Raw genomic sequence first — 14,230 nt, forward strand, 5'->3', positions numbered from 1 at the left:
TTGATAATAAATTTGCTGTATGTCTTGGTGCTCTTATTTGAAATAAGACTTGTAAACATTGCAAGAAATTCTTCAACAGATCTATTTTTAAAAATAACTTCATTCTGAAGGTAAATAATTATTGGAACAAAGCATGCTGGTGAATAACTTGTTTATTAGATGGACTTTAAATGTTTCTTTTTAATATAGGGAAGTGAAATAGTTTAATCTTATTACCTGTTTTTCTGGGGTTTACACATAATAATAATAATCATCAGAGATTTCTCTGGGATTTGTTCTGAAATCTCAACACTATAAAGAAATACTCATGACTTCAGTCAAGAGTGTTCCTTTAGATGACTTTAATTAAAACAGTTTTGTGGTTATAATTTCATAGTCTAGTTTCTTTTAAAATGTAATTGCTTAAAGCTTCATGTAATTAATTCTATAATCTTAAAAAGGGACAGTGTTCATACTGCAAGTAAAGTTAAAATTCTGCTTTAGTGCTTGAAATAGACAACTACAATTTCTACAGCTGTAGCTGATGCAAGATTTATGTAATGGTATGAATTCCAGGCAAGCAAACTTGCATGAGAATTGATAATTTCTAACTTTTTTCTCTGACCATTTTATATGCAGAGTTGTGCATATTATTATGTCTCATCACCAAAGGGATGATTTTTCACCTCTTCACATTTTGCTTGCATCTCATTCTATAATTTTTCTAGTAACTGAAAATGTCAGTCTTAATCAAAGTTGATATTTTATTGATGGGGCTTTGACATTTCAGTAATAGATGGTTTTGGACATTGCAGTTAAAACTCTATTGTAGTAGCACCTTAAATACAGCAAGCTCCTAGAACTCCCAAGTCAGCAAAATCAAGGATGAAAGTTACTAAAACTTCCTGGGAGATGTTGAGGTCTCTACTGTGCAAGAGAGATTTAGATTTACTTTGAAGAAGTCTTGTCTTTGCTGATTGTTCTTGTCTTGGAGTTATAGGCACCACTAAGTGCTCTGAAATGGCAAAGCACAAGATCATGAATAGATGTTTTGGAACTGTTTATTAGGGGAAAATGCATGGTGAGAAGATAACACCTTCCAATTCCCATGAAACAGAATGAAGTTAGCATTTTTATCAGAAATGTGTCTTGTACTTCAAGTTCATTGTGTGTCAGCCTTTTAATAATAAACTTTTCATATATTTGAAATGTCTCATCACTGTTCTGCTGGAAGAACATTTTGTTTGTTTGGTTTTTGTTGTTTCTTACCTTTACACAATGAAATTTCTAGGTTGGTTTAAAAAAAAGAAAAAGCAAAGGGAAAATCTAATAAGACTAAACAGCAGTGTGTGAATTTAGCCACATTAAATATCCAGTATATCCTTAATGCACAATCATATGCTTGATAATTTTTAAATTGCAGAAGTTATTAACACAAAAAGATCTATACTATCCCTTTAATATCAGGTAGGCGTTCCTATATCGAGATTTAGGTAATGAGAGCAATGGATAGCACAAAGGGAAAAATTCATGGTTTTCATTTTCTTGGGATGTATTTATTGTCTTAACCTTTTGTTCACTGCTTGAGTGACCTTACTTCTAATCTTTCATAGATGTGATTTTTTTCTAAATTACTTTGTTGTTGTGGACATGAAATAGGTTATATGCAGGAAGAGTAATGATCATCTAATCTGTTTTTGCCAGGAGCCCTGGTTTTGAGTGGAAACGTGGGGTTTAGTTAAAATATGTAAAGTAAAAAGCCTGCTGAGTAATTTCCCATCTTCATCCCCAGAACTCACAATTTCTCTTTTTCTGGTCGAATATATGACTATTACTGTAAGAAAATAATCTCGGACTTGTTTTAAATTCTAATATTTCACCATGTCCTGAAATAGTACTTGTCTGATTGCTTTCTGATAGCTTAAATAATTCAGTTTTCTGTGACTAGGGTATCAGGAGATACGTACTTACATGGACTCTGTTATTGTATTTACAATATTTATTGTATCAGCTGTCCAAGTTAGTAAATTAACTTGGGCATAAGGCAGTGGAGATGTTGGTGTACAATTTATTTCTTCTCAAGCACCAGTGTTTCAGGTGCTGGTAGCGTAAGATAATAGTTGAGTAAGATGTATTTCTTGTATCCACAAAAGTTGTTGTTAAAGAGGATCTAATTAAAAGTATGCCTGTTCTTTTTAATTTGGAATATTAGCTGAAGATCAAAGTTTTATTTTTTTAGTAAGATTGTAGAAAAATGTTGAGGAAAATACTTCTTTCAGCAGTTGGAGTTTTAGCTTTCCAGGCTGTTTCTTAACTAAGAATCAATGTGCTACATCGGCTGCCATCTTCCGGTTTTTTGGTGGGGGTCTAGTTTTATTCCAGTTGTAAGTAATTGCATTGTACTACGGGAGTGCAACTGAAGTTGCAAAACTCAAGTAGGGCAGTCAAGGTGGTTTCTAGGACAGCCTGAACAAGCTCATATAGAACAAAGGACGTCAGACTCATCTGAAAGATTGTTTGTTACTATATAGTAGCGTGTAAGGCATTTAGTTGTGCCCTTGTGGGATCTCTGCTGTGGTAAACCAGTTATGAATGCACCTCTGCTGCACAGCTCTTGAAATCTTGGTTTGGGGTGAAGTAAGAGATCAGCTGGATAGTTAGAGAAGTCTAAATAGACAAACCAATATTTATCAGCCTGATGGGCAGCACTGTTCAGCATATTGACAGGTTACTTGTGTCTAATATGTTTTGTAGCCAGAATAGCAAAGGAGGGTCTTCAAGAAAAACAATGAGGTTGCTTTGCAGGTGCATATAAGGCATGATGAACAACACAGAGGAAGGCATAAACATACCTGTTTAGCACGTGGAGAGTAGTAACTGGTGTAAAGTACCAATTCAGCATCGATTTCTTGATACAGAGTGAAAAATGATACGAGAAGAAGATTCCACATCACAATGGGGAAGTGAGGACCAATAAATCGTGCTTGTCAGGACTGATACAGAAAGGCAACGTGGTCAAAGCCATAGGCATGAAGGATGATTTTTGCTGTGATAGGCATCATGAGTAAAAAAGGCATACCAGGGAAAAGTTGGGCAACTGATAGGCAAGTGTCCAAATTCTGAGAGCATTAGCTGGACCAGTTCATAGAAGAAAAACCTACCTATGTCTTACATATTGTACAGGAAAACTAGAGATAGATCTGAGACACAAGACTGAGAAGATGATTGGTGTCAAAGATGCCTGCATTACAGCTCGCAGTGGTAGGTACCTGTGTGTTATGAATATGAAATCTAGGGAGTCATTGGAGAAACATGGCTGAGGACTGTGTTACAGCCATATGGAACTTGATAGCTAGGCATTCACAAGAGATGATTGAAGACTGTCAGCGTTTCAGCTTCCTTAGCAAGAGTTGAGGTCTAGAAAGATAAAACTGTGTCATCTCTATGGATGATGCCTATTGAAATTTTTGTAGGTGACATTATCCAGCTGTAGAAAGAGATGAGATAACATGCAAGGATAAAGTTCTTGTAGATTTATCCCTCGTTTCTACCTTCTTGAGAAACTTCAGGGATGATTGAGAACCAACCATAGAAGTATGGTTGGAAGAGGAGAATTGGGATGGGAATGGAGAAAGGGGAGACAACTTATGAAGAGGAGCACGTACAACTATTTGACAAGCACCTGTTGGGCAGAGAAGATTTAGGTAGAGTACTGATTCTGAGGCTCTCCTAGAGCTGTAAGCTGAGAAATTAGTGAGATGACAAGAGTAGTTTTAAAGGCAGGTTGTGATGTTTTATAAAGCTTATCTGGCACGGAAAAGACCTGAACTGTGAAGGGATATACTAGAGTTTGCAAGGATGTTAAAGAGAAGAGTAAAAAGAGATGAGAATTCATGAAAGTTGGAATAAAGCCGTTGGTTTGGTACCAGGAGCAGTAGAGAGTAACAGACAGGTAACATCTGTGTGTGGGTTGAGAAGGAGGGAAGTGTAAGATCTGGAGCTTGGTATTCATTGTGGAAAAAATACATGATTTAGAAGTCCTGAGGTGATTTGTTCGTGAGTGTTAGGTTGATCCTGTTGTGTGACATTGTGTCCAAGTATTAGAAGTTTTGAACTGAATGAATTGAGAGTTTATCAAAGCAATGCTACGATGGTTCTGATCTCATTTTACAAGATGGGTTTTGTACAGTTGCTCCTATTTAGGAATCCATTTAAAATGAGAAATCAAAGGATTTGTCAGTTCTCCTGTGTCCTAATCTTTGGCTAAGAATGTTTTTTCATAAAGCTAATTTACTACAGTGGGTGTACTATGTATTTCATGTGTATGCTTTACTCATATTCTTCAGCAGCAAATTTCCAGGCTTCGTTAATGCTTCTTTGTATTTTATCACTACTAAATACCTCTGATTGTTATTCCATCCCCACCGCAAATAGGGACAGCTACAACACTGACTTGAAGATCTGATTAATATTGCAATATATTAATAATGTTCAATATGTTGAGTCTTCTTGTGTATGTTTCAGGACATTTGTTTCTCAGCATAGTGTTTCAGTTCCTTTGGTATTACTCAGACAACCTGTTAAAAATAAATCCTTACTTAACCAAGTCTGCTTGAGGAGTAGTATGACAGTAGTTGGCTACAGCACTTGCTCCCCATTAGTGAGATACCTTTCCCTGGGCTGTCTAGCAGGTGATATTGTGAGTGACACCCAGCTTTGGAGAAGACAGTACTGGTGCACTCTGAGCTGAGAGAAGAAAGTGGTGGTGTGCTTGAGGTACAGCAAATTTTGGCCTGGTCTTGCAAAGGGGACTGTGAGTTTATACAGTGGTTGAGGTCTGAATTTATGGAGAATTGGCTGAGATATATGGGATAACTCACACCTCCAAGGCTTTTCTTTCTTTTTCAACCTGTCTGCATCTGCAGACAGATAATCTTGAATACATGAAACAAGTTTTCTGGGTCAGTGTTATCTTTACAGCAATAAAAAATGGAAACTTCGAAACCATGTAAAACCATGTGATGTTAAGCCATTCTATTTACCCTTTCATAACAAGGTAACAGGTCTTTCAGACAAATTATAAAGAGGCAGTATGCATCATATCATAACTTTAGTAAAGCCAGGGTGTCTCGGTATTCTCATAAAGTTTGGGAAACTCGGGTTTTATTTTGAAATTACTATCAAGTGTTATGGGGAAACTATTTAGACTACTGGCATTAATAACTCTCTGTCAAATTGGTGTTGTTTAATTTAACTTACTTAATTTACTTATTATATATTCCTTAAATGTAACTGCAGAGGAAAAAAAAAAGAGGGGGAAAAAAAGTGTTTTCTATCACCCTTGTGGCTAGGAGAAGAACCAGTGAGTTTAAATAGTGGCAAGGAAAGCTTTGACTAGACTTTAAGAAACTTCTTGCAACAGGAATCCTGGATTTCTGGGGTGGATGGTTCAGAGAAGTGGTGGAATTTCCATCATGAAAGGCTTTTCAGAACAGGTTAAACAAGCATCTCTGCAGAATGATGTAGGTATAGTTCATCCTGCCTGAGGCCAAGAGACTGCATTAGATGACCTCTTAAGGTTTCTTCTAAGCCTGTTGTTTTATGTTTATATATGACTCTTTTTCTTCTAAAATATGAGGTCAAATTCTACTACTAAACTCCTCATCAGATATCTTACTCTGTAAAAGATTCCACCGCCACTGAGTATTAAGACTATGTCTGAATCTAGTACGGGGAAAAATAACACTGTGAGCTGTTCGGAGTAGGTGATTACAGGCACTTTATTATTATCTGTGGCTGCATCCTATGGCTTCCTCCTAGCTTGGCTTTTACTATAGCTGCCTTTAATGCTGCTGTTGGAGAAACTCAGAGGTGAATTCTAGTATATTTACAGCCCTGGATGACTGCTTCTTGTGTTGAAATGTAGTTACTTGAAAACTTCAGGATACAGTGTACAAACTTGGCAGGCTGAGGGAGAGTAGAAACATGGACTAAAATAGCCTGGAGGACTGACAAGGAGACTGAGAGCTTGAAGCCTGGGCTTTCTTGGAATTCGTCCTGTGCCTACTTCTAAAGTAGATAGACTGCTCTCACTCAGTATCTAGCTGTTATTAATGCAGTTCTCCAGTTTGGTACATGTATACGTCCCACAGATAAAAGTATTATGCATGTTTTTAAGAATTACCTATGCAAATTGAAGCACAGCTCTGTTGAAGTGGAGAGTGCTCATTTAACAAAGAGCTTTTAAATAATTAGGTTTAATCTTTGTGGTTCAATATGTGATGCCACATTTTATTTACTGGAAAGATCTGAAAGAACTTTCTTTGCAGACAAAATTACTGACTTTGTCACATTTTTTAGGGACATCTATTTTTATGGTATCTTTGTCTTTTAAAACATCACGTTATTTCTGTTCCATCCCCATGAGTTTACAGAACAGTATTGTGACTACAGATGGGAAATTAAGGTGCAGAGAGAATGGTTAAAAGTATCTATTTAATTTTAAGCAGGAGCTTAGGGTCAGGTTTCTTTCAGAGCATTTAGTGTAACATAGGAATACTTGTCTTTAAGTACAGCCTTTATTGGTCCTCAACCAGTCTCACTCGGGAAAAAAATGAATCACGTTAGCACCACTGCATTAGGACTTTGTTTCTTGGTAGAATGTTTTTTATCTTTTCCTTCTTACAAGCCCCTCAGCTGTTCGCAGTAAATTACATGAGGGCCTACAGAACAAACCCATTGAGAATACTGCATAAGGCAGAGGCCCTTAATAGGGGGAATATAGCAACTGAACATGTTATTAATGATCATACATATCATAATACATATGCACCAAGGGGGTGAGATGGGTTAAGTTAATGTGCACAGTTTTTGAATGTTTAGCTTTGCAGCAAGTTACACCTGCTAACATGAAGAGGGGTGGGGCTATCTCTGGCTAGATGTATTTGTGCACATGGTTATTTAAGGTGGAGCAAGGAATTTGAACAGAAGTTTACATCGACACAGATTAGTAGTAGCTCTTAGTGCTAGCCTTTTTCCTTTATAGGCTTCATCCCACTTCTTTCTGTTTTCCTTGATGTCAAGTCATCTTGAACATTAAGGGGGCGGAGAAAGCTATTTCATGGCTACTTTCCAACTGGAATAGCTGGGAGCAGTTACTAGAGGAAAAGTAGTCTTTTGATGTTGTAACTCTGAGTGAAGAGAGCAGGCTTAGTACCACTGTTGCATGTACAGTCTGATCAACACAGCAAGCTCGGGGGATGGGGCTAAAGTAGTACAGAAAGAACTGACTTTTCAGAGAGTTGTAGCTCTAGCAATTATACTAAGCAAATGCAATCCCTTGAAAAATTTGACTTTTTTCCTCCTTTTTTTTTTTTTTTTTTAAACTCTGAGGCTTACCATTTAACCAAAAGCTTACAATTCAACCAAATATAATGGTATCTTCAGACAAATTGCAAAAATTATGTCCATCATGCAACGGGTTGCCCACCTGTGAAGCTTCAGGTTACTTTGCCAAAGTGTGTATTTATTTGCAACATTTAAATGGTATGATTTCAAGCATCTAACATAGCGAAAACTTGTGCCTTCCCTCCCAGCCTTATTTTCAGACAGAATTAAACCATTTCAACTGAAGCTTTTAAAAAAATTGTCATTTCAATGCCCTGTCAAAAAAGTTCAACACAAAGGACTAAAGCTTTGGCAAAGTTACAAGAAACTGAAAACTACTTTGATGGATTGTGGTAACCAACCATAAGCATACAGTTCCATTTACAGGGGAATTATCTTACCCATAATCTTATTCTTGTCATTTTTTTTCATATTCTGTTACTTTTTTTTCTTTCAGATGATACTAACTGTGTTTCTGAGCAACAATGAACAGATTCTGACAGAAGTTCCAATTACACCAGAAACAACCTGTCGCGATGTAGTAGAGTTCTGCAAAGAGCCTGGAGAAGGAAGCTGCCATCTGGCTGAAGTATGGCGTGGAAATGGTAAGTAAAATGTTCAGTGGAAATGGATTTAAATATATGTATCAATTAGAAAAAAGGTAAGACTGACTTTTCAATATTAATTATTTCAATTGTACTTTCTTTTTTCTGGCAAACTTTGATGCAAAGCATGGTAGTTCAATATCTGTAGAGATTAATCCAATTCTTGACTTTTTTTTTCCTTCCCTGTTTTCTTCCTCAGCACAGAGTATTTGATAAAATGCATGTATAAGATATGTCAGTGTTCTGTATTTCAGTTTTTCAAATTACATAAACAAAGTATTCAGTATCCCCATCTTAAAAGAAAAAAAAAATAATGGGGGGTGTGTGGTATTTTCACTTCTAGAAGTCATTTGTTTCAAATAGGCATGCAGTGTGTCTAGGCTAGAGGGTGTTTAAATAACAATAAGGAATCTCAGTGGTCTTCTCTTATAGTCAATGGGTGCAGATCACCACCTGCATTCTTTCCAATCCTATTTCCTCACTATTAGGCATGTGAACACAACATGAAATTTAAGAATGGATATAGATTCTTTCTTTCTGTATCATGAATAGCAGATGTTCTGCAGACAGAATTGTGCCAGAATTAGACATAGTATCTCTTGCTTCTTCATGAACATTTCCTCTCAAAGATTTGACAGCCTCCCTTGGGGCAGGTAGTAGTTCCCATATCCTATTTGTGTTGCAATTGTTATTTCACAGAATAACGGGGTGGGCAGTTCTTTTCAGGTGTGTGTCAGAACAGCCCTATTATGGATTCTGTTTCTAGATGGATTCTTGCAATTGCATGTAGTACAAGCGTTCAAGTTATAGTATATCAATGTGTGGATGTGAGTAGAATCGGTGGATGGGTGAGGATAACAGTTAGGCAGGTTCTTAGCCCTCAGTTACTAAGGTCACCCCTGTTTGAGCTGTTTGTCATTGTTTTGTGTAAAGACTCATGAGGTCATAACTTGATACTGAATTCTTAAATTTTGCATAGAGGGATTTTATTTTGGTTAGGGGCTTTTTGTCAAACAGGCAAAACAGGCATTATTCAGATGCCTTTGGAGATTTTAAGTATTAGCAATCTAGAATATTTTCCTCACGGGGAAACTATTCCTTCTCTTTTCTAAACTGTTCTAAGACTTTGTAAAAGGAAAAGGTGCCTCAAGGAGTCATTTCCTAACTGGACGGGAACTCAGAGTTTAGGCAAAAGTGAGCAGAGTTAAGCATGTCTGCAGTTCTAGGAATACAAATTCAGTTCATGCTTAGTTAGAAAACTGTCTTTAAGGATAAAACTTACAGGAGGGTTAAAAATTTTTCAGATTGGAAGTTTAGATTGCAGAGAGTCTATAATGCCAAGTGCATTGCATAAATTTCTAAAATAAGTCTGCAGACTGTGTTTAACAGCACTCAAATATTCCTAATATTTTCCAATCACTTGCCTGTAAAAGTGTAACATATATGGTATTATTTGTTCTTCTGCTTTCACAATACTTTGAGGGTGCACTCCTTAAAAAATGCAGACAATGTTGTCAACTAGCTTCAAAGGGCGACGGGAAAATGGAAGTGTTCCACAACATCTTTCTGGGACATTTATACCTTGCAACCCTGGCTAGTGCAAGCACATGTTTTCTGTAATAACTTGTAAGATTGAAAAAATATTTTATCTGTGGATGTAAGACATTATTTCTCAAAGTGTTAGATATCTAAAGCTTGAAGTTTCTATAAAGTGGGAAATAAAACTTACCCAGGAAGTTATGATGGAGAGACTAAGACTAAATTTTGGGTATCTACCCTGTGAATTATGCATCTTTGGTCCCATTATAGTAAATGGAAATTAGATAATACTGTGAGTAGAACATGGAGATCACTGATTTCAGCTAGCTGTTATCTATTAGATTTTGAGCATTGGAGTTCATCCAGTTTTCTGAAGTAGACTTCTATATATAGACACCTAAGTTTAGGAGCACAGTCCTGCCCAAAGCTTCTACCTGTTGAATGGGTCTGTCAAACTTTTCAAAATGTGCTTGTGGCTCCAGGTTTCTTTTAAAACTCACATGAAAGTGCTTTCACAAATCTAGCTTCACTTGTTAAATACCCAAGGTGATAACTGTATTTATCTATTCCATTGCAAGTGTGGAACAGAAAAGACTAGAGAGAAGGAGAGAAAAAATGAAACACTCGCATATGTTTCTGGATCTCTCAAACAAGCCTGTACTGTCAGCAAAAAAGATGTCCTGCACACTGGTTTTAAGTCTCTCCGATGGGAATTTCAGCACAAGCATTTTGTTTGTTGTTCTTAAATGTAGGATACTGTTACACCATCTGTGTGTTGGCGGCCTCAACTTCTTGCCCCAACGTCTGGATTACATACATTTCTCAGTGAAACAACGTGAACTTTTTTTTTAACAGGGCATAAACATGGTATTTTTTCCTTCAGCTGCTCCTGAGAGCCAAATTGAACTCTTTCCCCTGAAGTTTTTAAAAATAATTTTGCCTGGAGCAGAGATGTGTTGTAGAAAACAAGAGTCTAAACAGTTAAATGCAACAGTTACAACAACAAACAACTTAAGATATGGTTCTGAGTGGGAAGTGTGAAGCAATTTGCAATGAAACTGCTACTTGTTGTGCCAGTGTAAGAGTATTTTTTTCTTTTCTATTACACTGTCTCTGACCCCTCAGCCCTTATCCTCAAGAGAGGTCTACAAATGTTCTTTCAGAAGACATTTTGGAAAGTAAAATTCAAAACAAAAGTTAATACAGAAAATCATGGGTTGAATAAACAGATTAGGTTTTGTCACACACCGTAAGCGGTCTGTTTTCTTAGTAGTCTCTCCATGTTGCACAGGTGACAAATCACAGCTCTCTCTATAAGACAGAGCTGCCATACCTGTCCTCTTGTGAATGTGCTTACCTCTGTTCTGCAGGTAGCCACAGACTCTTTTAGGTAGCCCAACTGAACAATACATGTATACTCAAATTCAGAGCAATGGGGCTTGTAGATTGTAGTTTTATTATCAGATACAGAAAATAGTTTGTGTGCCCTAAAACTTGTCCATTTCCTAAACTTTATCGATCTAACAAAATAATGTCTCTTCTAATAATCTTCCTCTCCTGAATGTGTATGTACAAATAAATGAGAAATACTTCATTTTATTTTTAGAGGGTGACAGAGATAGACCATTTGTCTTCTAGAAAAATGTTCTTAAAATCCATGGAAGTTTGGCTTCAAAAATTATGTAAGATTTCTAGAGTTCAGAGGAAGATTACAATAGCTTAGCTGTTGGAAAACATATTTGTTTGTTAGCTGTTGTCTGTTTGCTTTTGTGTGGCAAAGAAATGGTTGAGGACCTTCCCAAGAGCTGTAAAATAGTTTATGTATTGTTTGTATTGAGTTAAGAAACTGATTCTTCTCAGAGCTGCATGGCATAAGCATTTGGTTTATTCACATTTTATTTTGTACTTCATTCTCTGTTTCCCCTCCTTCTCAGTTTCTTGAGATGAATAATAGTTGAAAAAGTCAATAGCATTCATGCCTGATATATCAGTACATTGTGCTTTGTCAGTTTGAAGCTTCCTCTTTTTGCATGGATTTCTCATGCTATAACAGGAGAAAAAAACCCACAGAATATTATTCCTCATTCCCCAGCTATTGCAAATAGCAGTTGGCAAGGAGGTTGAAAGACAGGTGTGATGCCAGGAACTTATAGTATGTTTCAAGAGAGAATGGATTTCAACCTTTAAGTCCACCCAGTACTCAATTATTCACTTCATTTACATCTGGAATGCCCTTCAGCAATTGGTATTAATTAGTCTTCCTGAATTTAGTTGTAACATAGAGGCAAGTGACTGTGAAAGAAGTAGTTGTTTACTACAACTGTACTTCTGCAAACCTGAGGGGGGAAAGACTCATTCCTGATCTTGCAGTGAACTCCCCTGCTATGGAGATAATCCATTACTTTGTGTTCTGGTTTCATGTATAGCAGGCATAAATGTGTTTATTACAAACAGCAGGGTACTTGTAATAAGGGTAAAAACAGATTCTGAAGTCTGAAATTTACTTTGTTTTAAATAGTGGATATATAGTTCCAATGGAAACATTTTTGCAATTCTCTTCTAAAACATTGATGCGGTATCTACGTTTTGGTCTTTCAGGGTGTTTCAATCATTTCAGAATATTTAAAAGTAGCCCATCCTCAAAACTTTTGCTTAAAAGGAAAGGAGTCAAGCTTGGTTCTCAAAAGTCCATCAGAATTTTCATCCAACTTAAAATCTAAGGCAGTTTGTGCAAATAATTATGGATATATGCATATATCATAGTTTTCCACTTAGTTATTAATGAAAATAAACATTCTCTAGATAATTTTTTTTAATGTGTTGTTAAAGTATAGGGATCCAACCTGTTTATTATTACTCTACACCCATACTCCTATTTCACATTTTCTTCATTCTCTTCTACTTAAACTTTAAAAAATTAAAATTAAAGTTGGAAATAGTATTGTGGAAACAATTACTGACAAATATGTCTGAAGCTATAACAACTGGGAAAAGTTTAACTGCAGGTTTTCTGTTTGTTTTGGTTTTGATTTTGATTCTTAAAGAACAGGTATTTCCAGAAAATATCTCTCTGTGTGATCCTAACTTAGAGCAAGTATAAGATCATGCTTTCTTCCTGCAATTTTTCTAGATTGAAAGGATTTAAACTGAAGGAAGGAATGGGGACTTCAATTCTCATTATGTCTTGTGTCAAGTGTTAATGTCAAGTGTTAATTTCTTCTTCCTCTTTCTTTTCTGAATCTGTTTCATGTAGTTAAGTTGCACAGAATGATTAGTGCTTCTTCATTTTTCATTCCTCTGTTTCAGTGATGATGATGTTGCTGTTACTATTTAACCTGTTTTCTGTCTAATTTAAGGCAACACATGCTGAATTGTTTTTGTGGAAGAATTGCAAAAGTAGTAGAAAATGTCTTTCCCATTTCTCTCCATGGTCATGTCTGAAAAATATTAGCCTTGATTATTCAAGGTACATTATGTAAATGAAACTTTTTATTTTGAATAGCCCCTAGGATCAGGGCCTTACTTTTAATGGGAGACCAGCCTAACCAGGAGTCCAGCCACTCCTCACCATTCCAGAATTAGCCCAGCCCTGTCCAGACATCCAGTTTCTTGCTACTTTGTTATCAAACTTCAGTTCTTGCTAGGTTTACCTAGCAATTTTTTTATTTGGGAAAAATTCCTGAAGATTCTTACCTTCTGTGTCCTAAAGTCTCTGAACTAAACCATTTAAATATTTTTACACTCTGTGATCTTTAGAAGACTCATGCTGCAATTTTAGTGGTTATGCTTCAAAGCACTTGGAATCTTACCTTACTTTAGGAGTTGAAAAACCTGAAAATCATGTTTTTAAAATTTCTTTTCAAGAACTGAGTTGTAATAAGCCACTGACCTTATTCTTGTGTGCATAAACACTACTGACAATATTTCCTGGAGTCTACTTGAGTAAGGAACAAGAAAAAGAAAAGCAAAGCAAAGCATCTGTATTTTAAATCCAGGTGTTGATTTTTTTTTGTTGTGTTTTTTTTTTGTTGTTGTTGTTTGGGAAGATAGGTAACCAGTCAGCTGGTGAATATAGTTAGCTTGTAGTTTAAATGACCCTTCCCCGTTGAAAGCGGCTAGATTTAACTGTGGCTAAATGGTGTTAATCACTGTAACTATTTGATGTGACAGATTTTGACAAGACACTTTATTGTATTAAATGCATTGTGAATCAAGTGATGAAAATGTATTGTTCTTTAAATACTACAATTAAGTATCTCAAGAGTATCAAGACATGTATTCATTTATATAGTTCATAATGCATATAAATTTAGGAAAATTTCACTATAAAAAGGTGTATTTGTGATGTGGTTTTCCCAAGCTTTCCCTAAGATATCTGTTATATCTTTGAATCATTTTGTCTTCTCATGTTAAATGGGCTAAGTATAAAATGGATAACAAATTGTTAGCAGTGCTCTGCCTGGTAGGAGATACTGTGGTTTGGGTTTTGAGGGCAGAGAGCGTTTTGCTTTTAACAATGAAGAACGCAAACTCCACCTTTTGGTTTCCATCCAAGCCTGATTTTCTGCAGTAATATTGGTTTGACATGGTGCTAATTAAATCTCTTCTAGTATAATTTGACTATGATTAGAAGATATCTTCTAATACTATGCTTAGTATTAGATCTTAAATGGGACAATTTCTTACCTTAATGAAAACATTTAAAAATAAATGCAAGTATA

General features: G+C 36.1%; 1 protein-coding gene across 5 annotated transcripts in view; it reads left to right on the plus strand.

Moving 5' to 3' along the window:
* Window positions 1-14,230, plus strand: part of PPP1R13B (protein phosphatase 1 regulatory subunit 13B) — a 72,932-nt gene that overhangs the window by 19,436 nt on the left and 39,266 nt on the right. For all 5 annotated transcript variants that reach the window (XM_030037070.2, XM_030037051.2, XM_030037032.2 and 2 more), the window contains exon 2: window positions 7,823-7,970. In XM_030037070.2, coding sequence (XP_029892930.1) covers window positions 7,823-7,970 — 148 coding nt within the window. The remainder of the gene's footprint in view (window positions 1-7,822; window positions 7,971-14,230) is intronic.

This window comes from Aquila chrysaetos, chromosome 2 (assembly GCF_900496995.4).
Source record: "Aquila chrysaetos chrysaetos chromosome 2, bAquChr1.4, whole genome shotgun sequence".
NCBI lineage: Eukaryota > Metazoa > Chordata > Aves > Accipitriformes > Accipitridae > Aquila > Aquila chrysaetos.